At 54.8% G+C, this 26,598-nt stretch overlaps 3 protein-coding genes across 11 annotated transcripts; 1 reads left to right on the top strand and 2 right to left on the bottom strand.

Annotated features, from left to right (window-relative positions):
• Positions 1–299: 299 nt before the first annotated feature.
• Positions 300–6,563, bottom strand: Bcl2l12 (BCL2 like 12). Its single transcript, XM_075952802.1, has 7 exons — positions 6,430–6,563; positions 5,986–6,100; positions 5,690–5,832; positions 3,467–3,553; positions 3,292–3,383; positions 1,918–2,205; positions 300–519 (listed from the first exon to the last, which is right to left on the bottom strand). Exons 2-7 carry the CDS (start codon positions 6,090–6,092, stop codon positions 469–471), a joined length of 768 nt encoding a protein of 255 aa, XP_075808917.1. The 5' UTR covers positions 6,093–6,100; positions 6,430–6,563; the 3' UTR covers positions 300–468.
• Positions 6,564–6,589: 26 nt separating this feature from the next.
• On the top strand, positions 6,590–11,714 carry Irf3 (interferon regulatory factor 3). Of its 3 annotated transcripts, XM_075952798.1 has the most exons (9): positions 6,618–6,768; positions 6,857–7,032; positions 7,666–7,839; positions 8,837–9,008; positions 9,096–9,163; positions 9,314–9,488; positions 9,583–9,963; positions 10,813–10,928; positions 11,488–11,714. In XM_075952798.1, exons 3-9 carry the CDS (start codon positions 7,675–7,677, stop codon positions 11,650–11,652), a joined length of 1,242 nt encoding a protein of 413 aa, XP_075808913.1. In that variant the 5' UTR covers positions 6,618–6,768; positions 6,857–7,032; positions 7,666–7,674; the 3' UTR covers positions 11,653–11,714. The 3 variants fall into 3 exon arrangements, with proteins under 3 accessions (XP_075808912.1, XP_075808913.1, XP_075808914.1); XM_075952797.1 differs by lacking the exon at positions 6,857–7,032 and having other exon boundaries at positions 6,590–6,852; XM_075952799.1 differs by lacking the exons at positions 6,618–6,768; positions 6,857–7,032 and adding an exon at positions 7,060–7,471.
• A 612-nt stretch (positions 11,715–12,326) lies between these two features.
• Scaf1 (SR-related CTD associated factor 1) lies at positions 12,327–24,861 on the bottom strand. Of its 7 annotated transcripts, none has more exons than XM_075952792.1 (12): positions 24,588–24,794; positions 22,965–23,095; positions 22,329–22,442; positions 22,065–22,122; positions 21,531–21,628; positions 21,157–21,257; positions 20,802–20,917; positions 16,126–18,786; positions 14,885–14,967; positions 14,450–14,668; positions 12,862–12,990; positions 12,327–12,737 (listed from the first exon to the last, which is right to left on the bottom strand). In XM_075952792.1, the coding sequence occupies exons 3-12, from the start codon at positions 22,434–22,436 to the stop codon at positions 12,546–12,548; spliced, it is 3,765 nt and encodes a 1,254-aa protein (XP_075808907.1). In that variant the 5' UTR covers positions 22,437–22,442; positions 22,965–23,095; positions 24,588–24,794; the 3' UTR covers positions 12,327–12,545. The 7 variants fall into 7 exon arrangements, with proteins under 7 accessions (XP_075808907.1, XP_075808905.1, XP_075808911.1 ...); XM_075952790.1 differs by having other exon boundaries at positions 24,378–24,788; XM_075952796.1 differs by lacking the exon at positions 22,965–23,095 and having other exon boundaries at positions 24,786–24,861.
• Positions 24,862–26,598: the final 1,737 nt, after the last annotated feature.

Here is a 26,598-nt window from a genome sequence, read left to right on the forward strand (position 1 = left end):
CTTCAAGACAGGGTTTCTCTGTATAATGTTGGCTGTCCTGGAAGCCACTCTGTAGACCAGGCTGGTCTCAAACTCAGAGATTCACCTGGTTCTGCCTCCCGAGTGCTGACACTAAAGTCAGCATGGTGCCACATGCCTGGTGAAATCAGGGCCACCTTTACAAAAAAAAGAAAGAGGAAGATGGGGTGTGATAAAGACCCCAACCTTGACCTCTCTCCACCACACATATTTCAGTTCACTGAAATACACATGTATACACACACACACACATAAACTCACATAGTCAAACACTTTAGTGCTCTAGTTAAAGAACAAAGCTTTTAATATGGAAATATTTCTAAACAATCTTTTGGCAAAAAAAAAAAAAAAAAAGAAAGGTGGCACGGCAGCCACCACCTGAGCCCTGAGAGGAAACACGTGTGTCAGCAGGACCTGTGGGCACTCCTGCAGCAGCCTCGGGGGAAGCACTCAGTCCAAGGGTAAGTTCAGGTCCACAGGCGACACAGCCAGGATGCCTGCCTGCAGGGGACAGAGCCCATAAGCTGCACTTCCACTGAAGGGATCAGATACCCACAGAGGGAGACGGAAAGGTAAAAAAGGGACAGAGTCCTGGACAGAGTAGTTCAGTGGCTCGCCACTCTGTGCTGGTTTCAGTCCTCTGTCTTTTAACTCTGTGGTCTCCCTTAAGTTCTGGCATCCCTGTTAAAAGAAGCGGGTATGCCAGCTTCTTAGATGAGTTTCACAAGTGCATCCTTCCTCTCCATTCTGCTCCAGTGTGGGCTGGATTCCTTCGTCACTCCCCACCCCCCGAGCCCAGGGAATGCAGAGGAACCTACAGATGCTCGCAACAGCATATTCAATCTGGAGAGAACCTGCCGCCTCACCAATGAAACCCACAGTCCTTCCTGCAGGGACTGGCACCCATCTCCAGGCTTCTTCAGGTCTATCCATGAGGCCAGGACGGTCTATGCACATCTGTATCTCACAGCCCCCATCTCGGAATGATCAAGGGCCCTCCCATGGCTACCTGTGTCTCTAGACCACACTTTCCCCCTTCTGAAGTGCTGGGCTCTACCACTGAGTTTTATCCCAACTTTGAGACAAGAGCCCACTAAGTTGCCTAGGCTGACCTTGAACCTACTCTCTAGCCCAGTTATGTCTAAAGCTGTATGCTTAGCCTCTCTGGTACCAGGGATGACAGGCCTGTACCACCAGCTACCATTTTCCCTACCTTTACCTCCAGGGTCTCACTCAAGCCCTAGCTGCTTTGAAATCCTCTATGTATACTAGGCTGGCCTTGTCCTTATAGAGATGCCAGCCTCTGAGTCCTAGGATTAAACATGGCTAACGTGTGGCATCATGCCAAGCAGATTTATTTCTGTTTATATGTATAAAATAATAAACAGGGTCCAGGGAAGACCTCATTTGGTTTATACTCAACACAGAAAACAGAGGTCCATTAGACCTGGGTCACTATTCATCCCTGAAGAATCCCGTCCTCTCCTACATAGCTACCCTAAAAAGATGGGAGGAGAGGCTGGAGAAATGACTCAGTGGTTAAGAGCACTGACTGACCCGGGTTCATTTCCCACCACCCACATGGCAGCTCACAACTGTCTGAAACTCCAATTCCAGGGCATCTGACACCTTCACACCAATGCACATAAAATAAAGATAAATAAATCATAAAAAAATTTTTTAAAAAAATGAGAGGACTAGGGAGCTATAGGAGCTCCTCTCACAACTGCTGCCCAAGCCCAATGGGCCTCAGAAGTCAGCACAGTGCCTGGCATACAGCAAGTGCTCAATAAGCACGCGATGGAGTAAATGGAGCTGGGAATTCTGGAAGGAAACCTAAGATTTCACCCATCAAATGGCAGTAGGGTAAACTGAGGTTTGGAGGGATGTGCGACTTACCCAGCCCCCATGGGCCTGGATCCAGGGTGCAAAGCTGTGTACGTGTTCTACACTGAGGCTGGCCAGGGTGCCCCCCAGCCCGGCCACGCGCCGGCTCAGCTCCATAGCCAGAGCCAGGCGGGCCAAAGGCTCCGGGGATGGCGGTGGGGGCGCCGGGCATGGCAACGAGGGGCTTGCACAGCTTGGGGCGGAGCTGACTTCACGACTGGAGAAGAGTTCCACAAGGCGGGCGAAGGAGCCCGCTGACAGGCGAGCAAGTTTCCGGTGCAGAGCTGGGTCAGAAGCTAGCTGAGGGGCAGAGGGGCAGCGTCAGCTAACTGCACCCCTCCGCAACCAGCCCAAACACCAAGTCCCACCCAATCATCCTCTATGGTCTTGGCCATTGGACTTCCAGGAAGGGGGTCTAGCTAGACTCAGAGCCAAGCAGAGTTCTGAGTTCTAGTAACAAGTTTTCCTTTAGTTAAGGGCCCCTGAAGCCAAGCCTGGAGCACTGGCGCACACCTTTGATCCCAGAGGAATGCCAGCCTGATTTACAAGTGAGTTCCAAGACGGCCTGGAATAGAGAAACCCTGCCTCCAGAGGGGGAAAAAAGAGTGGCTGAAGCCATTTATGGAAACCTTGTTTCCTACCAGATAATCGCTGTTACAGTACTGTCCAGCTCTGAAAGCCAATCAGGTTCCAGGAAACACAGAAGCTTCACTTCAGCGGGCATTTCCTCCATATTCTGAGCTATATCCTTACTGTAGTCAATCAGGGTTCTTTCGTTGGTTTTAGAACCAGGGTTTCACTATGCAGCCCTGGCTGGCCTTGAAGTCAGAGAGCTCTGTCTGCCTCTGCCTCTCAAGGGCTGGGATTAAAGGCTGCACCCAAGTCGCACCTTACTTTGTTGAACGATGTCTCCCTGGGCAGCCCTGGAACTTGTTCTGTGGCACAGGAGAAAGCTGAACTAGTGAAAACCTCCTGCCTCACATTCGCAGTGTGTGTCACCATGCCTACTACAATCAAATTTTACACACCTGCTCACAGCCATTCTCTTTCCTGGCTCATGGTCTGGTCTCTTTGTTGTTCTTTGCTTTTGAGAATTTGACTTGGGGGAGAGGGTGGCAGAGAGGAATGTTAAGGACCTCAGGTCACTAGGCAAGGGCTCTGCTGTGCTCCAATCTAGTGGTTTCTGTTGACTGGATTCCCTGGCATGCTGCTGGTCCATGGGTCCACGGATTTAAAGTCCCACCATGGTGACGCTCCAAAGCTCCTGTAAAGATGATCTGGTGCTCACTGAGCCCTGGAGCCTCACCTCTTCACCAAGACAATGCAAGTCCTGTTCTGCCCAGTCCCATTGCTGCCCTCTCAAAGGCATAGAGCATAGCCAGTCACCTTTTGGTTGATGACTTCTGCTTCCTCCTCCAGCAAGGCTACCAGCCTCCTTAGCAGGGCTTCCTTTTCTGTGGGTGGGGGTCCCTGGAACTCTGGGGGTAAGAAGAGAATGGACTGAGGAGAGGTCCTGGCCTCACCCCCACTCTCACCTGTCCCAGGCTCCTCTGCTACTTACCTGGGCTGGGCGGAGATCTCAGTTGTTCTTGGACCAATTGTTCCAGACGCTGGGCAACCATGGCATAGAAGTCTGAAGTAGCTGGACCTGATGGGAAGAATAATTCTTTGTCCACAGAACAGGATATATTTATGAATTTTCTCCTCCAAACCATCTTAATAGACAGCAACAATTTTCAGTTCACAAAGGGGTAAAAACTAGGCCATGAGAGAATTTGATAAAAGATGTGAAAATCCTTAGCCTTTCTACTTTGTTGCACCCTCAAGTTACACTGAAAATAATCGAGCTAAACTCTGGAGGTTCTTCCATCCACCAGGGCAAGCACAGCGTTCCTGCTGCTACCTCACCTTGGTCCGGCTCCCAGATGAGCAACCGAGCAGACTCACCTCTGCAGTCACACCTTCTAGGTAAGCCGTCAATCAGGCATGCTCCGTTAAAATTATTTTTTAATTTTATGTATATGGGGGTTCTGCCTGCGCGTGTCTGTATACCACTTGGGTGCACAGTGCCCATGAAGGCCAGAAAAATGCATCAGAGGTTGAACAACCCAGCAGCTGGGTTCAATTCCTACCACCCACATGGTGGCTCCCAATTTTCTGTAACTCCAGATCCATGAAATCCATTGCTTTTTCGATGGCGCACACCTTTACTCCCAGAACTCGGGAGGCAGAGGCAGGCAGATCTCTGTGAGTTCGATGCCAGCCTGGTCTACAGAGCGAGTTCCAGGACAGCCAGGGCTACACAGAGAAACCCTGTGTCGAAATACAAACAGTAAGCACACAAAAGAGAACAGAAAATAGTGAGAGAGGAGGTACCGCCAGGAGGTCCACCAGGCAGGGAGAGGAAGTGGGAGGAAGACCTCAAGTTCAGGGGAAGAAGGAATAAGAGACGCCAGGGGCCAGACAGACAGACACAGAGGAAGCAGGAGAGCAGGACATACAGAATGGAAGAAAGGGAAAAAGTCCTGGGGAAAACATAGATGAATAGAAACAGGTTAAACGAAACTGTAAGAGCTAGTGGGACAAGCTAAGCAAAGGCCGGGCATTCGCAATAATGTCTCCGCGTCATGAGCTGGGAGGTAGTTGGTGGCCTAAGAAGAAAGTCTGTTACATGGGACAGCCAGACTGTTTCACAGAGAAACCGTGTCTCAAAAAACAAAACAAAACAAAAAAACCCAAAGCGAAACAATTTTTTCTTTTATTTAATGAGTATGGGTGTTTGGCCTGCACGCGTGCCTGAAGACCGTGTAGGCCGCTTCCCTCTGCTTCCTGATATGTACTACTATGCCTCAGGTGCTGATGGCAGGCCTCTACTGACTTGACTACATCATCAGCTTTCTGTAATCCAGGCTGGCCTCAAGCCCACAGCAATCCTTCTGCCTCAGCTCCCAAGTGCTGATTACAGCAATGCGCCCCCACACCCAGGTCTGCTGATCACTGATCAAGTCCCAGTACCCCTTCCAGTCTTCCTCTACGACTTGACATTACCAGTTGGCTAAGGAGTTGTGACTAACAACCATGCCTCCTGTCTCAGGCCCTGGGGCACCGGTGTCACAAGCAGTCTTTCCTAAGATTTTAAGAGCCAGGGAAGCACCTATGTAAGGAAAGAGACAATTACCTAAGAAGGGCGCCAGAGCACCTCCCCCTGGTCAACCACAGAATTGCTCAGTAGAAATCCAAGCTCAACCCAGCGGTGGTGGCGCATGCCTTTAATCCCAGCACTCGGGAGGCAGAGGCAGGCAGAGCTCTGTGAGTTCGAGGCCAGCCTGGTCTACAAGAGTTAGTTCCAGGACAGGCTCCAAAGCTACAGAGAAACCCTGTCTCAATCCCGCCCCCCCCAAAAGAAATCCAAGCTCAATGCTGGGCAGTGGTGGTTTAGGCCTTTAATCCCAGTACTTGGGAGGCAGAGACAGGAGGATCTCTGTAGGTTTGAGGCCAGCCTGGTCTTCAACGGGAGTTCTAGGACGGCCAGGGCTACATAGAGGAAACCCTGTCTCTGAGGCTCTATTTAACGATGTGTGCCTGTGATTCCAGTTCGAGGTAGGCTGACGCAGGAGGCTCCAGCAACTGAGACTGTGTCTCAACACTGCCCTTACCCTCTAGAAAGAAGTCTAACTTTGAAGGGGAAGAGTTGTGGCTAAACCTGAGCAGTGCTGGCCTTTAACAGGTACGAAAGCTCCTAGCCTTTAAAGTTTCATAGGTAACCAGTGTAAAAATCTCTCACCAGGTCCCGAGTCATAGCAGGGGCGTAGGGGAAGGAAGCAGGGCCGAGAGGACTCCGGGGGAGGGGCTCCTCTACCCAGGGGACAAGGGAGGCATCTTCGGAGACGACTCAGGAAATCTGTTGGCTCCTCTTGGGCAGGGCTCCTGGGGACAAGAATCTCAGAGTAACCCCATGGAAGATCAGTCTTGAAACTGGAGTCAGGCATATGGGGTCAGATCTGAAGGGAGGAGACAGGTGGGGACCAGTACTCAAGAGGACCTTCCAGTCTGGCCCTGGGGGAGTGGCCACTCACTCACCTGGGTGGAGTTGGGACAGGGCACCCAACAGCTTCACCGCGCCTAAGGAAAGCTGCCAGAACCCTCAGTGTGTCCTCTCGGAGCCCCAGCTCTTCAGAGCCGGCCATGGAGGCACCTGAGGGAGAGGACGGAGGATGAACCAGTGGGAGAGTTGATTCTGTCGAGGAAAAAGGGTCTGGAGAGAGGAGGTAGCTGAGTGCTAGGACATTGAGGTACTTAAGTCCTTAGAGGCTAGGGTACTACCAATCCCAGTACGCCTTGCGGCACTCATTGGCCCGTTTTCCCCGTTTATTCGCCGAGCAGCCTACTGGGAGATGTAGTTCCAACTACCTCTGGCTGGCTCCGGAGATCCTGGGACCTCAAGAGAGACAAGACTGGCTGTGGCCGCCCCAGCAATGGTTCCCCTCGCTTGCTGCTCTGATCCTTTCCTGGAACCCCGCTCACCTTGTTCGGGGTTCTGTTCTAGTTGCGCCGGCGCCCACGCTTTCAACTCAATTTCAACAAACTTTTCGGAAAGTCAACTTTCCCGCGCTTGCGCACTGGGCCGACCTGGTAACCGCCCCAACGTAGAAGGGGCGGAGCGTTGGGTTGTATATTTGCATATGGCGTTCCCAGCATGCTTGTGGGCGGAAGGCCAAAAAAGGGCATTGAGGGAGTTGGGTTGCGCCCAGAAGTAGACTCTCTGCTTTTGGGTTTATTACCCAAATTATGAGAAAACTGTTTTTATCTCAAAATATCGTTAGAAAAGAAAGTCCCAGCGCTCGGAGGCTTAGCTGACAGGAGGTGCGTGGCTGCGAGTCTCAGAACTACTGAGGCCCCTACACCAGTGTTGGCCCCAGCGCCCCACGAGTGCACGATTCCTCCCCGGTAGGTAACGCGGAAGACTCGGACGGGTGGCGGTCTCAGGGCACAGCATGGGGCAGCTCAGACGCGCAGGAGCTCGGCGACCGAAAACCAGAAGGGCAGCGCGTTGAAGGTCTGCAGTCTCAGCACCCTGGCTGAAGACTGTAAGATTGCCGCAAGTTCAAGGCCTGCCTGGGCTCCAGAGTGAGTGCCAGGCCGGGCTGGACCACAGAATGAGCCCCAGGCCAGCCTGGGTTATGTGAGTTGAAGACCAACCTGAGGCTAGCTTGGCTTACAGAGGGCGTTCGAGGCCAGCCTGGCCACATAGTGAGTCCCAGGCCAATCTGGGTTGCAAAGAGAGGTGAAGACCAGACTGGGTTACACAGCAAGTTCAAGGCCAGCCTATGCAACGTTCTAGGCTCTTTCTAAAAACGTCAATAAAAACAATATAGGAAAACCAAAACAGAAGAAGCTTGGGGAGAGGCGACTGCACTTGGAAGCATTTAGGAGAAGACTGGAAATGTGCAAGGGAGCAGTCACGGTCCTGAAAAGACTAGGAACAGAGGGCTCCACCCAAGAAGTGGGGTGCCTGCTTTGGATAATAGACAGGGGCTTACATTTATAAAAGAGAAGGAACCGATGGGTAGGTAAGAGTTTCTACTAGAGAAGCTGGGGTAGGAAAGACGGCCCCACTAGGTATGGAAGGGTGGGAAGGAGTTTCCCATTTGTACCCCATAAAAGAATGAGTGAAAGGCTTCTTCCGCTGTGGCGGGGCGCAGAGGTTTGAGTGCATTTGCTCCTTGACATGCATACTCAGAAACTGCCCTGTGTGCGCAGGCCCCAAGCATGGGAACCCCGAAACCGCGGATCTTGCCCTGGCTGGTGTCGCAGCTGGACCTGGGGCAATTGGAAGGCGTGGCCTGGCTGGACGAGAGCCGCACTCGGTTCCGGATCCCGTGGAAGCACGGCCTGCGGCAGGATGCCCAGGTGGCTGACTTTGGCATCTTCCAGGTGCGACGTCGGAGAGGCGTTCCTGGGCGTGGCTAGTTAGGGGCGGGTCTTGCTAATGAAGGTAGTTGGGACTGGAGGGATAGACAGGAATTGATTGGCCGTTTCCAATAATAGAACCCGGAAAGCAAGTTCGGGTCACTTAACAGAACGTTCTGTAGTAGAGGTTCTCAGCCTGTAGGACAACACTTCCACAGGGGTCGCTCGTTGCATATTTACATTACAATTCATAACAGTAGTAAAACTAGTTATGAAGTAGTAACAAAAATAATTTTTTAAAAAGATGTTATTTATTATGTATACAGTGTTCTGCCTGCATGTACACCTGCAGGCCAGAAGAGGGGGAACCAGATGTCATAGATGGTTGTGAGCCACCATGTGGTTGGTTGCTGGGACTTGAACTCAGGACCTGTGGAAGAGCAGTCAGTGCTCTTAACTTCTGAGCCATCTCTCCAGCCCCAACAAAAATAATTTTATGGTTGGAGTCAGCACCAGGAAGTGTATTAAAGGATCGCAGAATTGGGAAAGTTGAGAGAATGAGAGATCTTTGCGGCGTGGGCTCGATTTTAGAACCCTTCAGGTTTGAGACTGCCTCATAGATGGGGTTATTGGTTACCAAATTAGCATGGACTAGTGGTAGCAATAGAGAGAATGGGAGACTTGGTCCGGAAGGTGTCCTGGGGTGGGTACCAAGTAGGTCTTGGGTTAGCTGGAAGGTGGGCATTGTGGTTGGGTTTGGAATCCCAGCACTGGTGGCGGCAGCAGGACCATGACAAGTGGGAGCCCAGCCTCGGTTAGTGTGGAGACCCTGCTTCAAAGCCGAAGGGGATTTCTCTTTGGTGTTGAAAGGAGTGGATAAGGATAAGGATGGACCTAGGGGCCCAGTGAATGCGAGACCGTGGGTCTGAAGCTATAGGATGGAACATGGTGGGAGGTGCCAGGAAGTCAGGGCAGAATCTAAATCCTCTCCCTTCCTCTCCTGCAATCACTGGTGTGTCAGGCCTGGGCTGAAGCCAGTGGTGCCTACGTCCCAGGGAAGGATAAGCCCGACCTGTCAACCTGGAAGAGGAATTTCCGGTCAGCCCTGAACCGGAAGGAAGTGTTGCGATTAGCCGATGACCAGAGCAAGGACCCCTTTGACCCCCATAAAGTGTATGAGTTTGTGACCCCAGGTGTGTAACCAGGCTGGCTTGGGTGCAGACCTTGGGATCAGGAGGATCTCTGCCCTTCTTTCACCCCACCCTCTCTCTGGACTGCAGCAAGGGACTTTGCACATCTGGACACCTCTCCTGATCCCAATGGCAGAAGCAGTCTGTCTGATCCCCAGGTGAGGAGGCAATCATCTTGCCCTGTCCCTGTTAGGTCAACCCTTCCTCCCCAGCCCAGCTTTTACCCCTGGACCTCCAGTCCTTTAACACTCTGCTTCCGTCTTGACTCAGCTGAGGCTGTTAACTAGACCAGCCCTTTCCTCCTCCAGGAAGACCTCCGGGAATTACTGGGTGACATGGTCTTGGAACCTCTCCCAGATGAGGGGTCCTCAGGCCTGGCTATTGCTCCTGATCACTCTCAACTACTACTAAGCCCAAATCTGGACAACCTCCCAAACCTGGCACCCCAGGAAAATCCACTGAGGCAGCTGCTAGCTGAGGAACGTGAGTGCCAGCTGTGGGGTAGGAAGGGCTGCCGCAGGGGCAGCAGCCCCCACCCTGGTCCTCTTTACCTCTCTCTTTTCATGCCACCACACAGAATGGGAGTTCGAAGTGACCGCTTTCTACCGGGGCCGGCAGGTCTTCCAGCAGACACTCTTTTGCCCAGGGGGCCTGCGGCTGGTGGGCACCACAGCTGATAACAGGACACTGCCCGGACAGCCCGTCACCCTGCCAGACCCTGAGGGGTTTCTGACAGACAGGCTTGTGAGAGAGTATGTGAGCCAAGTACTCAAGGGGCTGGGCAAGGGGCTGTTTCTGTGGCGGTCAGGGCAGTGTCTCCGGGCCCAGCGTCTGGGCCACTCCCATTCTTTCTGGGCTCTGGGTGACGAGCTGCTTCCAGACAGTGGGCGAGGGCCAGATGGAGAAGTTCCCAAAGACCAGGACGGAGTTGTGTTCGGCCTTGGGCCCTTTGTGACAGGTGAGTACCCTATGGGGATTGACAGGCCATGGTGGTGGACTGTATTCAGAGCCTGCTCCTCTGCTCTGTGGCAAAGGACAGGCCTGCACCACCGCATTTGGGGGCTGGCTGCTGTAACTGTTGAACCTCGTGTAGTACAGGCATCATAAGATGCTCTGGCAACCATTTTATGGTGAATATGCAGAAATGACGCTGGGGTGGGGTTTGGCTCAATGGTAGTGCCCCTGCAAACTACAGGTAAATAAGTCCCCTAGAGCTCTGCTGTCCAGCAGTTTTGGGGAACAAGACCAGCACTTGCCTCCAGTGTTTTCCACTAAACACATGGGACCACTAAAGAACCCACAAAGAGCCAAGTGAGATGGAGAGTCTTGAAGCTGTTTTGAGAAAGGGCCTCTGTAGCCCAGGCCTCCCTAGGGGTAGGGCACCTGGTGTGAGCTGATGCTCAGCTTGACATTGCATTTCTATGAGTTTTCTGAAGCAGGGTCTCGTTGCTTCGGCTGGCCTTAAATACATCCCTCCGGCAGTCCTCAAAGGCTGGCATGACAGTGTCAGTTCAGAGAACCACAGCAAGGCCCGAGTTGTTGAGCCATCCCAACAGCCGCCTCCTACACTAAGCTACTAGGGCCCACCCTCCTCTCTGTGGAGCCCTGGGTGGGGTGGGCTGACATCTCACCTCCATAGTGCTGCTGAAACAGGAAAGGAAATGGATGAGCTGTGTCTGCAGGGAACTGCCCAGAAAGGCAGTGCCTATGGTGGCGGCAGAGAATTGGCAGGGAAGACAGTAAGCTGGGTGCATGGAAAGCGTAGAGGGTCATCCTTTCTTTTCTGACCTGACTCCTGGGTTCCCAGATCTGATTGCCTTCATGGAAGGAAGTGGACACTCCCCACGCTACACTCTGTGGTTCTGTGTAGGGGAGTCGTGGCCCCAGGACCAGCCGTGGGTCAAGAGGCTTGTGATGGTCAAGGTGACAGCTGTCTTGTGCTTCTGGGGCTGGGAGGGTCCATGTGTAGAGGAACCTGTGGCAGCCAGGGATTAAAACTCCCAGAAGCCTCTCCAAGAAACAGCAACTCAGCCGGGGGGGGGGGGGGGGGGGGGGGTGGTGGCACACGCCTTTAATCCCAGCACTTGGGAGGCAGAGAGACAGGCAGATCATTGTAAGTTTGAGGTCAGCCTGGTCTCCAGGGCAAGTTCAAGGACAGGCTCCAAAGCTACGGAGAAACACTGACTCAAAAAACCAACCAAACAAAAGAAACAGCATCTTCCACAGGGCTCCACAGCCACTGTTCCCCATCTTCAGCAGGGCCTCGCCATCACAGCTTATTCTAACACTAGATCCTGGAGCTGTCAGCTGCAGGTCTGCAGCCTTTGAAGTGTTCAGCTCCCAGGAGCCCCATTGGTTATGACTATGGGAGGGGGAACTACAGTTCTTAGCAGCCCCAGTTTGAGGGAGGATCCACCCTGGGCTATGCTGGGGGCTTGCACCTGATTAGCGATTTGCCCTGATCCATTCCTGCACCATGTAGGTTGTTCCCACGTGTCTTAAGGAGCTGTTAGAGATGGCTCGGGAAGGAGGAGCCTCCTCACTGAGAACTGTGGACTTGCACATCTCCAACAGCCAGCCTATCTCCTTCACTTCTGACCAGTACAAGGCCTACCTCCAGGACTTGATGGAGGAAATGGACTTCTAGGCCACCAGAGACACCTGAGCCCTGCCCAGCTGGCACCAATAAAGCAGTTTATGCCACCATCACATCTGTCTGGTGTTCACTGTCCCCCAGCTGGTGATTTCTCTACAGAGATCTCAGTTTGCCCACATGCAGCTGGAGTTTAGGTGCTCAGTGAGTGAGGCCCAAGGGGCAAGGGCAGCACGGTTACCGGCTGTCTCCCCACGGTCCTGGAGAAAGTATCACAAAGGAGGCGGGAGACAGGCCAGGCCCGGGGCTGCATGCTCTCCCTTCATGAGCCAGGGGAATCTGAGTAGTACTGGAGGGCAACTGGCAAGCCAGTGTGGGCAGCCTGACTGGTAATGTCGCCCTTGTTGCCTCGGTTTCCTCCTAGGATCATGGACTGAGTCACTGCAGCCTCACAGGGCTGCTGACACTAGAGGCCACTCAATGGGGTCAGCTCCAGTGTCCATCAGACAGCCCAGCTGCTGTTCAAGGCTGGGCCCTGCCTCCTGTCACCACGTTCCTGGGTTTGGTGTGGACCCTTCATGATGTCCCATGTCCCCCTCCCCCATAACCCTTTTCTCCTGAAAAGAGCATTTTTTTTTTCTTTTAAAAAGAGAATCTCTCTCTAAGCCAGGGCTGTCCCTGAACAGCCTGAGATCAGCCTGCTTCAAGCGTGTACCACTACACCCATCTCTATTTCATGAAATCTTTAATGAAAGTGGAGGGGCATGACAGAAGGGCCGAGACCATGGGAGTAGGCTAAGGGGCCAGGATAACGGGCAGGGGCAGGGCTGGGGGGGCTCTCCTCTTCCTCACAGTGACCCCATCATCCCACTGTGGGGGGTGTGGTGGGGAAGTGGAGCCATAAATATGTCCAGAATCTCAGAGGCGCAGGAACAGGGTATGAAGTCTCAGAGAGGGGGCAGGGGCAGGCCAGGGCCACCCTTGTCTGGGGGCCCTGGCTCCTTGGGTGGCCGAGGGGGTCCTGGGGGGTCCCCCGGCTTGCGACCATGCTTGCGGAAGTAGCGGTAGCGCTGAACGTAGGCCCTCACCAGGTTGCTCACCTTGACAGGATTGATCTCCCCGCTTTTGCTGTGGCAGATCTGCAGAGCCAGAACAACTGAATTCCTGCCAGCCCCAGGGCACCTCACTTGACTCAATGACTTGGCCTACCCTATGCCCCTCTCCAGGACCCAGGTTCCCATCCCCACAGTCCCTCTGCCCCACCTTGTGGACAGCCTTCCTCAGGATGTCCTTGTACTCCTCCTTGGTGATGTCTTTCTTCTGGTAGTATGGTTTGATGGCCAATTTCACCTCTTCCACTGCCCGTTCCTGTGTGTGCAGCTTCTTCAGATACTGGTGGGGTGAGACAAGCACAGTGAAGAGCCAGCGAGTAAGGAGGACCTGCAGTGCCCTCACCCTGCCTGCCCTGTGCTCCCCTTTCTGCAGTTACCCTAGGCCAGACCCTGGGCCACCCTGGCCTAGCCAGGCCCAGCATTTGCTGGGAGACAGTCAGACACTACTGTTTATCAGTGCTGGAACTGAGAGCTTGGGGTTGCTGGTGCTCTACCACCCGGCCCAGCTTGTTTACTAGTAGTGTCTAAGTTGCCCATTCTTGCCCTCAGCTTTTAAATCTCTTGCCTCAGCCTCGAGCGGTGTGTATCCCACACACAGCTGGTCACAACTCTCCCTAAGCAGACCTTACAGGCTAAGTAACAGAGACACCCAGCTTGGCTGCTCACACTCTGCTCTGGTCCAGGTTGCCTGAGCTCTGGCAGAAGTACAGGAGGGGCTGAGCGATCAAGCCCAGGTGGCTCAAGCTGCTAAGGTGGACAGCATCACCGCCGGGGAAATAGATCCTGTGACTCATGGGAAATGGGACACCACCATCAAGGGAAGCTGTGCTGGGAGGCCGAGCTTCCTGGGAAAGCCCCGTGCCCAAGACCACGCGTGTGGAAGCCAGAGACAGGGGACAGGGCCTGGGCCCACAGCAAGATGCGTGTAGGCAAACGGACCCTGGAGAGGGCAGGCACTAAAATACACCTGCTTAGGGACCAGGGACACATACGTCCCAGCTACAGGGAGAACCAGTTTCAGCTCTGTGGGCCATGAGATTCTCAAGTAACACAGAAGAGGGGCTGCATGCTACACCACACCTCACACTTGCCAAGACAATACAAACAGCACAGAAAAGTCCTAGAAGCCTAGCTGGCAGGGCATGGCAATGTTCACAAACCAGGGGCTGGGTGAGCTGAGGCCACCTGTTTCCACTACAAGCCTGTTCAGCCAGCGTGAGGCAGAGCAGTGGTTAGTACCTTCAGTGGTGTCAGGGCCATGACCAGGTAAATCCATCTAGACAGGACTTAAAGAAAGCAGTCCAAGGCCCAGTAGTAGCAGCCAAAACCACTGTTCCTCTTTGTGCCTGCAGTTCCTCACTCCAGCCAGGGATGGCCTCATCACCATCTCCCTTGCCTCTGAGCCTTCATAAATGCTAGGGCTACAGGCCTGAGTCTGTGTGACCAGCTCAGCCCGAAGTGCTTGACCTTTCCTTAAGAAACTGGTATCTCCCAGTTACATAAAGCAACCGAGAGGTACATTAAACGGGTATTTATAAACACATACATACATATACAAACTATAAATGTTTTTAATTCTTTTATACATTAGTTATTTTTACCTGGAATTGAGGATGAAACCCTGTGCTTCTTGCAGGGAAGCACTCAATATGAGCTGCACTACTCTGTGGTTTTCTGTTGTAACTGCTCAGCACCCTGCCCCATTCACCTAGTCCTCTGATGCTCCAAATTCATCTCACCTTGTCAGTGTCCCCACGTCCCTCTGAGCTGCTGCTTCCCTCTCTCTTGTCAGATGCAGGGGCCAGCCCAGTGGGGGTAGGAGGGGTGGAGCCACAGCCCCCTATGGGGAGGCTACCAGGAAGCAGGTAGCTGGAAGGGCCTGGGGGCAAGCCCAAAGAAGTGGGTACAGGAGCTGGGGTCACCCCCAGAGTGGAGGGTGGCTTCCGATGGCTGAGGATCTGTGAAAGAGAGTATGATGAGCCAAGGAAGGTAGAAGGGAAGAGGAGGCTTTGTACCCCCTCTGTTCCCTCCAATTTCCCAATGTTAGAGAGCAAAAGGCTCCTCTTCCGGCCAATACCTTGCCCTAAGGCCTGCTGGGAGTTGTAGTTCCTCTCCTACCCCGAGGCAATGGACAAAAGAAGGGGCTGTGGGGACTCTTCCCCATGGGAGCCCACCTGGTTGGTGGCCTGGATCAGCTCCTGGGCCTTTGCTCGGCTGGCCAGGTTGGCTTCTTCCATCTTGAACAGCAGTGCAGTCACTGCAATGGACAGAAGTGAGAAGATCAGGGTGGGTAGTAAACCTCATCTAACCCTGACGCTGCCAGGTCCTCCCTATCTTGATCCCAAAACTAGAAAACCTCAGTTAGGAACAGAAAAAAAAAAGGATCTCCTCTACTGAGAACCACTACAGACGCCCAATGTTCTGACACAAGGGGTATGTGTGCAGAGGCTAGGAGGACCAGGATATGAAGAGGAGCTGGTTAGAGTAACGCCTGCTTCCCGACCCACCCAAGCCCCAGCTATCCCCCACCTAGCAGGAGGACAGCATGCTGATCAAGCACTCCATTCTGGGCTAACCACTACATCCTTCTGTTCCATCTGTCACCTGTACATCCAAGACTGGACTAGACCCTGCCCTGTTCCATCTCCCTATCCCTTCTATCCCCCATCCCTCCTATCCCCATCCCTTCCACCCCCATCCCCTCTATCCCCCCATCCCCATCCCCTCTATCCCCCCCCATCCCCATCCCTTCCACCCCCATCCCTTCTATCCCCACATCCCCATCCCTTCCACCCCCATCCCCTCTATCCCCCATCCCTTCCACCCCCATCCCTTCTATCCCCCCATCCCCATCCCTTCCACCCCCATCCCTTCCACCCCCATCCCTTCTATCCTCCATCCCTTCCATCCCCCCATCCCTTCCATCCCCCCATCCCTTCTATCCCCCCATCCCTTCCATCCCTATCCCTTCTATCCCCCATCCCCTCTATCCCCCCATCCCCATCCCTTCCATCCCTTCTATCCCCCCATCCCCATCCCTTCCACCCCTATTCCTTCTATCCCCCATCCCTTCCATCCCCCATCCCTTCTATCCCCATCCCTTCCACCCCCCATCCCTTCCACCCCCATCCTTCTATCCCCCCATCCCTTCTATCTCCCCATCCCCATCCCTTCCACCCCTATTCCTTCTATCCCCCATCCCTTCCATCCCCCATCCCTTCTATCCCCATCCCTTCCACCCCCCATCCCTTCCACCCCCATCCTTCTATCCCCCCATCCCTTCTATCTCCCCATCCCCATCCCTTCCATCCCCATCCCTTCTATCTCCCCATCCCCACCCCTTCCACCCCCATCCCTTCCATCCCCCATCCTCCTACGCCATCACCCTTCCCTCCCCTCATTTCAGAAGACTCACAGGCCAGGACACCACTGGTCGTGCAGTCCACACCAGCAGGCAGGTTCCAGGGCATGGGTGGGGGTAGCGTGGGCAGCTGGGAGACCCTAGCAGCTGGCCCATCCTCGGCACCAGAGTCTCCAGCTGTAGACCCCGCACTGGGAGCAGTACTTGGGGCAGCTGCAGCAGTGCTGGTGGCTGTGGTAGTTGCAGGCTGCTGCTCCTCTTCCTCTTCCTCTTCCTCCTCCTCTTCCTCCTCTGCCCCTACTCGGACCCCAGTGTCTTCACTGGCTTCCTCTGGGAGGAAGGAGACTTCAGGGGTCTTGCAGCTGCTGTCCACAGTCTGTGAGTCTGGGGTGAGTGCAGGTGGAGGTGGGGCTACCTTAGGTGGTGGGGTACTGGGGGCCTTGCTGGTCCGCTCCTCCCCAGACCATGACGTCTCCTCTGTCCCCTTGGCACTGGCTGCTTGGCTGCAGCTGTCGGCCTTGGACTTCTTCAGTGAACCAGGCCCGCCACTGGCCGTGCTACTGCCCCCACTGCGGACCTTCTTCCTGGTCTTTGATGGCTTGGTCTTTCCCTTGGTCCCCTTTGCTTTCTTGGCCCCAGCTTTGGCCTTGGCCTTGGTCTTTTTGGGCTTGGTGCTGCCTGGGGCCACCTTAGCCACCTCTGCAGGAGCTCGCTCATCTGGCTTGAGGAAGGGTGAGCGGCTTTCCCGGTCTCGGCTGAACTTGACCCCGATGGAGCCCAGGCCAGAGGATGAGGAATCCTTGGCAGGCGTGGTACTGCTGACACCCTCTCGGATGAGCACGGCCACCTTGGACTGCAGTTTCACCTTTCGGGAGGAGCAGGATGAGGAGGAGGAGGAGGAGCCGCTGCTTAGCGGGGCCTTGGGTGGCGGCCCCGAGCCAGGTGCTGAGTCCTTAGGTGGCCGCGTCTTCTTGGATGACCTGTCCCTGTCTCGGCCCCGGTCCCCCCCATCAAGGGCCTTCCGTCGAGACCCTTTTTCCCTTGAGGATGAGGATGAGGATGCAGCCCCTGAGCGCCTCCGGTCCTTGTCACTCTTGCCACCCCGCTCATCTGCACTCAGACCCTCAGAATCATACAGGACCTCTCGCTTTGGGGACACAGCAGGTGCTGGCGAAGGTGCACGGGGTTCAGCCTTCTCAGGGCGGCCCACTGTGATGGTCCGTTTGATGGCAAACAGGTCGTGGTCCGTGAGGTCCTGGATCGAGGGTGGCACAGCCCCACGGCGCCGGCTGTCACGGTCAGAGCCTGAGGGAGGCACAGGTGCGGGCAGCTTCTCCACATCCCCAGCGCGCTTCTCGGCCCGCGAGCGCGATCGCTTTTTCTTCTTCTTGCCACCCTCCCGGCGCTTGCCGCGGTGCCGCTCACGCCTCGAGGACGAAGAGGATGATGCTGCTGGGGGTGGTGATGCTGAGCGCCTTCTGCGCCTGCGCTTCTCCCGGGAGCGTGAGCGGTGGCTCCCGCGTCTGCGGTCAGCACTGCGGGAGCGAGACCGGCGGCGGGAACGGGACCGTGAACGTGAGCGACGGCGGGCAGCAGAGTGAGAACTGACCTTCCGCTCACGTGAGCGATGCTTCTTGGCATCCCAAGCTGGTGAGTCAGGTGGGGCTGGGTCCCCACTGCGCTGCCGCTCTCGTCGCGCCTTCTTCCGTGCAGGCGGTGGGCCCGGCGAGGCAGAGCGCTGGCGGTAGCGCTCACGCCGCTGCGTTAGGATTTTGCGGCGCAGGTCCAGGCCGCCCCAGCGTGAGTCTGCAGCCGGAGGTGCGGGTGGCTCACCCAGGTCTACCTGCAGTGCGCCCTCACCATCAGAGTCAGCATGCAGGGATAGGAAATCATCGCCCTCAGGGGCACGTGGTGCAGAGGCTGGGGGCGCAGCGGGAGTGGCCACTGAAGCAAGGGTGGCTACCGAGGCAGGAGGCTGCCGAGAACGCCCAGCTCGGAACAGTGACACTGCAACCCTGGGCTCCTCCTCGGGCTGCACAATCTCTCCTTCCTCGATCTCGGGATCAGTCGGGGGCAGTGGTGGCAGTGGCAGCCCTGGCCCTCCGGCTGTCACTACTTCCACCGACACCTTGCCCTCAAGACAGGCTTCAGCCTCAGGTCCCACCACGAAGACCCTGCGGCGCGGGGCTCCTTCAGCCCGCGTGGAGTCCACCTGAGGTGGCGTCCCTGGGGCTCCCAGCGTCTGCGGGGGCGGGGGCTCCGGTCGGGGACTTTCGTCACCTGGGAAGTCCTGGCTCAAGCTGTTGTCATCATAGATGCCTGCCAGGGTCTCTGAGATGCGGCTGATGCTCTGTGACAGGCCCTCCTCTTCCTCTTCCTCCTCTTCCTCCTCTTCTGGTGAGGGGCTCCCTGCTGATGAGCTAGGGTTGGAGCCTGTGGGCTCGAAGGGGTCGTATTTTTGCTCTGGGGCTGGCGGTGGAGAGTAGGCCTCGTCGGTGGGGTGGAAGGGGTCATAGATGTCGAATCGGGGGGCAGGAAGAGCTGGAGGGGGCGGAGGAGGAGGAGGGGGAGAAGGGGAAGACGAGGATGGGGAAGGGGAAGGCGAGGATGAGGCAGAGGAGGGAGCAGGTGGAGGGGCAGGCCCTCCATCCCCTGTGCCCAAGGTGAGGAGGTGGCGGGCACAGGCAGGCCGAGAGGCATGAGACTGCGGAGACACTGCAGAGACGGGCAGACAGAGTCACAGTCAGTAACTCCCTACAGGCAGGCCAGGGCCACCACTACCTCCACCCCTGCCCTAACCCCGCCTTGACCCCATCCTGACCCTCCTCAGACCCTAATCTAGTGCTTCCTATATGCCCTCCAAGACCTTGAGCAAAACAGGAAACAAAGGAGGCAGAACAGGCCTATTTATCCATAGAATTAAGGAGTAGGGGAGGCTGGTCAGTGAAGTCGGAGACGGGTATGCAGCGCATGTGTGAGGACATCCAATACAGCAGAAAATGGGCCCAGAGGCCACACTTGAGCCCAGAGGTGCACCCACCTAGTAATATCGCACACCACAAACTGGCCCTAAAGCCAAAAATCTGCCTTGACCAATGGCAGTGATGTCCCCACAGGACAGAAGAGCCAGCTGCCTCCCACATGAATTGAATCTGCTTTGTGAATAGGAGGCAGCTTAGATCATGAAATGGCAGAGCTGGAGGCCTGTCAAGACAAGAGAGTCCTTCCAAGTTTTTGGCCCCAATGGCTAGGAAACAAGAGTCACGCCCACAGGGACATAAGGGAATACTTGCCCTTCTCACAGGCCAGGCTATGCATGCCTCCTTAGTTTGGCCCTAATACACACTGCACCATGGGCACACAGGAGCAAAGGCTCATGATGTACCTAAGCATGGAAACCAGACCCCACCCAGCACAACCCATCTGAGGACAGAGACCCAGGTTACAGCTCTCTCTAGTCATGGACCACAGAGACCTGGGTCACACTCTCTAGTCATGTGACTACAGGCCTCTAGCTCAACCTGTCTGCTTTGGATCCCTTCTATGAAATCAAGAGTCTGGGGCACACCTTTAATTCCAGCAAACTAGAGGCAGAGGCAGGAGGATCTCCGTGAGTTCAAGGTCGGCCTAGACTATGGCCTGAGTTCCAAGACAGCCAGGGCTGTGACACAGAGAAACCCTATCTAGAAAAACCCAAAACCAAACCAAAACTAACCTAAAAAGAACTCTGAATGGTGCAAAACCACAGTGCTAAATCCCAGAGGCTGAAGCAGGAGTGTCTGAGCCCAGAGCCTGTGAACAGCCTTAGCAACATAAAAGACCCCAATTCCAAGAGTTTTTAAAAACCATAACCACAAATGGCGGTGTTCCAAGACTAATCCCAGTACATGGGAGGGTAAGGCAGGACCACGCCAGCCTGGGTCACAGTGCAAGACCCCACCTCAGAAAAAGAAACCAACAAACGACACAATCACAACCTAATTTAGAGTTCCATATATATCGCAGTCAGGGTCAAAACCAGACACTCGTCTGTGTCCACAGGCTGTTGGCAAGCTCATCCTCTGCAGCCTCTGCAGTCAGGGAGACACATGTGACAGAGTGACCGTGACCTGCCTCAGTGGGGTCACAAGTCATGCTCTTTAAGGCACTGGGACTCATTGCTACCAAAGACTCAACCACTCCACTTATAAATGAACACACAGACACCACCAGCAGCACAAAAACAAAGGCCCTGGTGGAGCCTGAGTCAGAACAACCTTAGGTGTTCAACAAACGCCAGTGCCCCTGGAGCTGACGGGTGCTGAGGTCGCTGGGAACCGACCAGGAGCACAATGAGGAGCAGACACTACCCTACACAACCACAGCACAGAACCACAATGTCAAAGCCAGAGCTTTCCCCTCAGACACAAGCTGGTGAGAATCCCCTTCCTAGAAGATGAGTTCCCAACTCAAAGACACTATCAGTCAGCTCTGACATCTGATATCCAGTATGCTCAATGCTCCTACATGACCCCCCGTGCATTCTTTCTACAAGTATATGCATTAACTTGTACCTAACGTCATAACCATCCCTGCTGCCTTCACTACAAATAGCTTAACTGAGGCTAGGCTCAGCTTTGTGGGAGAATGCTGCTGAACATGTGCGAGACCCCCACAGGACAGAGCACCATTAGTTCATTTCCACACAGCTCCTACAAGACCACCCACCCATCAGAGTGCAGCCCATGTACCTGTTTTTCCTGTCCTCCAGGCCCTGAGGCGGGGCAGAAGGCTGGGCACAGGCAGCGGCATGGGGTCCCTGTTACCAATGCGGACCTCGGCCACCAGCTCAAGCACGTCTTCACTCCTGCAAAGCAGAAGAAATGGTGAGCCCCAGCAGTGCCACAGCTCTCAGGTTAGAGTCACCACCACCTTCAGGGCCCAGGCGCTTTACAGGGTTTCTCCGTAGCTTTGGTTCCTGTCCTAGAACTCGCTCTGCAGACCAGGCTGGCCTGGAACTCACAGAGATCCGCTTGCCTCTGCCTCCGGAGCGCTGGGATTAAAGGCGTGTGCCACCACCGCCCTGCTAGCTGCCCAGGTTCTTACTCGCCAGGTCGCAGGTCCAGGCGGCTGGGGACCCAGGTATCGGGGGGATCCAGGATGTTCACCAGCCCCACAAGAAAGCTGTCTGCAGCTGTGTCCAGTACCTAGAAGGGACCAAGTTGGGCTCTGTTCTGTTAGTGCTCACATGGAGAACCTTCCTAGTTCTAGCCTTGCAGGAACCCACCAACTTGCTCCAAGGACATTCAGGGATCCACCAAGGGCCACCCTCGATGGTCTCTGGAAGCAGCTCAGTCAGGGATCTGGTCCCCAGACTCTGATGACTACCCATTAGAGTTACTCCAGACCCAAGGGTATAGATGTCCAGTTCCTTTGTCTTGCAGGCCCCAGGATGAAGGGTCATTGACACCCTTACTCACAGTGGCTGTGTCAGCACCCCCTGACTCCTGTGAACGAGGCTCTGATCGTGGACTGCGGCAGCAGCGCCTCCATCGAAGGCCACGACACTGAGAGCCATCTGGATAAATAATGCAGTAACGTGGGACTTACCATGAGGCTTTGCAGAGCACAGCAGCCGGGTGAGCGGGACCAGACCGTGTTGGCTGCACAAGTACCTACCCCTCCCAGTTAGAGAAGGACCCTAAGCTCCCCCAACTCAATCTGGGTTGAGTTCACATCTGGGTTACTGAAAGAGATGTCTCAGCTTGGCCTCTGAGCCCTGCCCAGCCCTGGGTCTAGACGTCTCCTCCCTCCCAAAAGTGTCCTACTGCCCTGCTCACAGCCTCTCACCAGCCCCGAAGCCATCCCCTGTGCGGCAGGTCTGCTGGCCCCTGCCAGTTAGGCTTCCCTCCAGCCGCATGCAGTCCCCCAGAACCCCTGACCCTAGCACAAGTGTAGCCCTCATGAAGCCTCAGGAAGAAGGAGGCCAAGCTGGAAAGGACTAGAGTGCCTACCTTTCTCATTAGGCAGGTCCCCCTGCAGGGCGCTCCCCACAGCCTGCTGAATGGCCCGCTGCAAAGTGGGGGAGTTAAAAATCAGGGATATCAGATAAGAGACTGGAACCTCTGCTATTTGGAAGAATGTTCAAGAAAACCCACAGCCAAGCCACAGGCTAAGGCCACTTAGGGCTCCACTTCTTCCAGGTCCCAAACCCTCAGCCCCTATGCCAAGAAATGGGAACATAGGCCACCACGCCCCACTGCCCCCAGCTGTCTTACCAGGATAAAGGCAGAAGGGAAAAGGGCAGAATCTCTGTCAGGTGGACCATCTCCTCGATCCTCTCCCGACTCTTCTGTTTTACCTCGAGACTCATCTTCCTCCTCCATGGTCACCTGGGGTTCAGGGAGGACGGAGCAGAAAGTAAAGCAAGCCCTCTGGGGCTTCTGTGCACCTCCTTTAGTGCCCCTCCCTTCCACCAACTCCTGACGACCTCGGACTTGGTTCCACGCTGACCTGCAGGGACTAGAGCCATTCTCATCCTTCTGGACTTCAGCTGCCTTCCCTGTCAAAGGCAGGATCCTCTGCCACAAGCTCTAACATCTAGCCCTCCACTGCCCACAAAGGCTCCTATTCAAAACTCAAATTCCCCGACCCAATGAGATGCAAACTCAACCCTGACTTTAGGTCTCAGAGACCCACCTTCCCCACAACGAGGACCGCGCCGACATGGAACAGTAGTAGCACAGCTTCACACAGCACCCATCGTCCTCCATGGTGAGGAACCAGAGTCTCATTTATAGGCATGAAATACAACTATGATAGTATGGTCTACACAACCGCCACATTGCTATTAAAACAAAAATGCCAAGTTTCGGAAAGGCATGCTGTCCTCCCAGCCCCATCGGGACACTTGCCTATCACCCAGCTGCCTGTCCTGTGGAAGCATGGCCAAAGCCTCGGTGATGTCACTGGAATTCTGAGCTTTGAGAGCCCAGTCAGGTGGTTGAAAGAGCATCCTTCAGACTGGTGGATGTCTTGATTGAGGCTTCAGAAAATATGGACATCACAGCTGTAAGCCTCCCCACAGCTGTCAAACCTATGACTCTGAACACACCTAATCTTGGAATTCCTAGAAGCTCTGGGCTCTCTAATCAAACTGTGTGCTTATCTGAAAATGGCAAAATAGTAGCACCTATTACACTCATTTGCACATACAACGGATGGATACACATTAGCAATAATTGTATCATTAGCCCTTAGACCAGGTTCCCCCTTTTTGTCTCAGCCGGCTTCCCTGGCTGTGCACCTGCAAGGGAAAGACCTACGCCCTGGACCCAGTCCTACTATGAAACTATGCCCAGGCCTCCACATTCAGTGAGCCTCTCAGGTCCAGCTTCTTCCCTAAATCCCACATCCATATCTCTCCCATATCCAAGCTAATACTCAGGCCTTCCTACACAGTGTACCAACAGTGCCGAGCTCTAGAGTTGCTCCCCAGCAGTGTCTGAGACACAGATGCTGTCCAGAGCAGTGACTGTCACATACAAGAAACTCTAGCCAAAGCACCTGGCCGCAGACCACGGGAGATCAGTGGTCCCTCAATTACAAGGTTCTGGGAGCAATTTAGTGATTAACAGATAGCTCATTTAAGACCAGGTTTTAAATGGGAACATGAGTTTGCGGGGCTGGGGTAATACTAGTGAAATGCATATGCTGGCACACACTGAGTCTCAGCCAGCAGTGTATTTCCTCCTGCCTCCAAGGTCATGCTGCAGAGTACTGCACTAGATGAGTCCAGACCCTCGGCTCTCCAGGTACTCCTCAGCCCGAGGACAACACAGGTTCTCTTTCTTTTTCTTTTCTTTTCTTTTTTTTTTTTTGGTTAAAGCCATTTTCATTTTAATTACTTTCTGAAGGGCAAGTATATTTGAGCTGGGTAAAATGCCTAGCACTTTCTGTTGTACACGCTTATCTAGTCCCCCAAAGCACTTGAACTTGCTCCAAGACACAGTCTGGATTCTGGCAATCACATCAAAATCACCTGGATGACTCCAGTTCCTTCTAACTGCCCCACCCCTTCCCCCATCTCCGAGTCACCCTACATCCAAACACTTCCCAGACCTTGGAGACCCATTTATGCCACTGGGCACATCACAACGCTTGCCTTCCTTTCCCTGAGTGGGAACACGTCTTTCTTCCAGGTGGCCCTTAACACTTCCTAGTCCTTGAAGAGAGTTCCCAGGTCGCATAAATAGTCCCAGATCCATGTAGATAAGCAGAATGCAGAGGCCGGCACGGGTAGACACTCCCAGCCCTAACAGACATACCCCGGCGATCTAGGTGGTTCTGCAGACCCCTTCACTCCTGGGACACACACCAAGATCTCAAGATGGCCCCAAAAGCCTCTCAACAGACCCTAGTCTACGGTCGCACACAAAAACCATCTACAGCGCCTGCAGACACGTCCGTGTTCAGCAATGTATTGGAGGGCTGACCTAGGCGCTGCCCAGGCCCTACGGACGCCCCCTGGTACCCACGGGCGCGTCCCGGGCCCAAAGAAGGCCCCACACTCAGCGACTGCTCTGGCCGCCGCTGCCGGATCCGAGGCTGCCACGTTTTGCTCTCCAGGCCCGGTGGCGGACTGGCGACACTCGGAGACGACTAGCGACCCGACTCCGCCCCGCCCACCCCGCTAGGCCCGAGCCCCGCGGCCCGGACCGCCGCCGCCATCTTACCCCGCCGCTCGGGCTGCGGCTCCGGCCCAGGCGCGGGGCGGGGCGAACTGGGGCGGGGCTCGCGAACTGATGAGGGGCGGGGCCAAATTGCCGCGGAGGTTGCTGGGATTTCAAGTACTCAAGTAGATTTCCTGAAAGCCGGCCGAATGGAGGGCGGACTCGGTTTCCCAGAAATCAAAGCGACGCGTGGAGGCGGGGTGCGCGCGCTGTGCGCCGGGAGACGTAGTCCGCGAGTCAACTCCGTCACGCGGGGACAGTGTAGAGGTGAAAGGTGAAGTGGGCGGGGTTGTAGGAGCGCGCGGTGAGGCCCCCCACAGTGCCCTGCGTGCGCGGGGAAAAGGGCGGCGGATCAGGAAGTGACGTACAAAAGGCGCTCCGATGTTGAGATCCTTGGGAATTGAAGTGAACTGGACGCTACCCCGCCCATATTCTGCCTTTCCGAATATGAGACCCTTCTAACTATTTCCCCCTCGAAGTCCTAAGGAGGTTTTTTGAGAAGGTATCTATGTAGCTCAGACTGACCTGGAACTTGCCTCAGACTGTGATCCGTCACCATGTCCCGCTTAAACGATTCATTTTGGGGGTACTGGAGGTTAAATTTAGACCCTCTTACATGCTAGGCAAGCACTCTATTATTGAGCATTACCTATAGCCCTCTTTTTGTTTTTTGAGACAGGTTAATTCTAGAATGTCAAGGATAGCCTTGACTTTACAATAATCTCCACTAAATTTAGAAGCAAGGCGTCAGACCAGGACAGTTAGGTCCGAAATCTGAGTCCTCTGACTTAGAACAGAAGAGGGAAAACTCATTTCCCTCCTCCCCGGGACTCGGAAATCTCAATCCTCTTCCCTAGGCCTTTCAGGGCATCAATATTATACCTTACACAAACGTAAGTGCTAAACTCCTCAGCAACCCTCCCCGCGCGCACTCATGTCCTCGAACCCAGAATTCTGAGTCCCCCAGACTCTCCATCCTCGAGCCCCAAGAGTTCAGGCTCTCAGCTTCCCCAGTACCTAATCTGGTAGTAAAGAGCCCCTCCTGAACGCCTGTTCTCCCTAGGACCCGGGAATGCACGTCTCCAACTCGATGCACTGGTAGGAACCAGGTGTCTGAGTCACCAGCTGCCTCCTCCAAACCCCAGAAATCCTGGCTGTAGGCCCTTCTGGCCTCGGACTTCCCGACTAGGATGAGCTGGCTCATGAATTAGGAATGTGGTGATCTCACAGCCCGTCCTGCCCCGTTACCCTGCTGTCCCCCTCCAGGGCCCCAGCTCCTCTCCCAGACTATCTTCCGTTTGGCTGGGACATGGGGAACCGGAAGCCTGAGTCCCTTGGCGGACGAAGACTCCAGCGTCTAGACCAACGACGGGGCACAGAGATTGGCGACGATCTCAGAAAAGAGGCGGAGCTTCTTTTTTGAGACCTGTGCTTCCTAAGAGCACCCTATATTCGGCCCTGAGCTGGAGTCCACGAACCCCACCTATCAGAAAGACGTTCAGGGGTGGTCCTTAGATAAAAACGACGAGCATATTATTTGCATATCCCGCCCCGAAAGAACTTTTCGCCCGAAGGTGGGGCTTTATTAGCATAGCTCCTCCCAAAGGCGGAATGCCTGGAGGGAGCGCGTGGCTGGGCTACGGGCGGGCATATTATCTATATTAGCATATCCCCGCCCCTCTTGGAATTCCCCTTATTTGCAAACTTGTTTTCCCAGCCCTTATTAGTATAGCTCCTCCCTTCCCCTGACCTCGCCTCCTCCCGAAGCATCCGGACACGCGCGTCCTACAAACGGGAGCTCATGTTTATGCAGTAT

Source organism: Microtus pennsylvanicus, chromosome 18 (assembly GCF_037038515.1).
Source record: "Microtus pennsylvanicus isolate mMicPen1 chromosome 18, mMicPen1.hap1, whole genome shotgun sequence".
Classification (NCBI taxonomy): domain Eukaryota; kingdom Metazoa; phylum Chordata; class Mammalia; order Rodentia; family Cricetidae; genus Microtus; species Microtus pennsylvanicus.

Coding starts and splice junctions, on each gene's coding strand:
- Bcl2l12 (XM_075952802.1), bottom strand. CDS start 6,092: ATGGCCGGCTCTGAAGAGCTGGGGCTCCGAGAGGACACACTGAGGGTT. Junction 3,554..5,689: donor CTGCTATGACTCGGGACCTG/GTGAGAGATTTT, acceptor TCTTCCCATCAG/GTCCAGCTACTTCAGACTTC. Junction 520..1,917: donor TCCAGGCCCATGGGGGCTGG/GTAAGTCGCACA, acceptor TGTCCCCTGCAG/GCAGGCATCCTGGCTGTGTC.
- Irf3 (XM_075952797.1), top strand. CDS start 7,675: ATGGGAACCCCGAAACCGCGGATCTTGCCCTGGCTGGTGTCGCAGCTG. Junction 7,840..8,836: donor CTGACTTTGGCATCTTCCAG/GTGCGACGTCGG, acceptor CTGGTGTGTCAG/GCCTGGGCTGAAGCCAGTGG. Junction 9,964..10,812: donor CCTTGGGCCCTTTGTGACAG/GTGAGTACCCTA, acceptor CTGGGTTCCCAG/ATCTGATTGCCTTCATGGAA.
- Scaf1 (XM_075952789.1), bottom strand. CDS start 22,854: ATGCCTATAAATGAGACTCTGGTTCCTCACCATGGAGGACGATGGGTG. Junction 21,258..21,530: donor GGGGTGCTGACACAGCCACT/GTGAGTAAGGGT, acceptor GGTCCCTTCTAG/GTACTGGACACAGCTGCAGA. Junction 18,787..20,801: donor CTGGAGGACAGGAAAAACAG/GTACATGGGCTG, acceptor CCGTCTCTGCAG/TGTCTCCGCAGTCTCATGCC.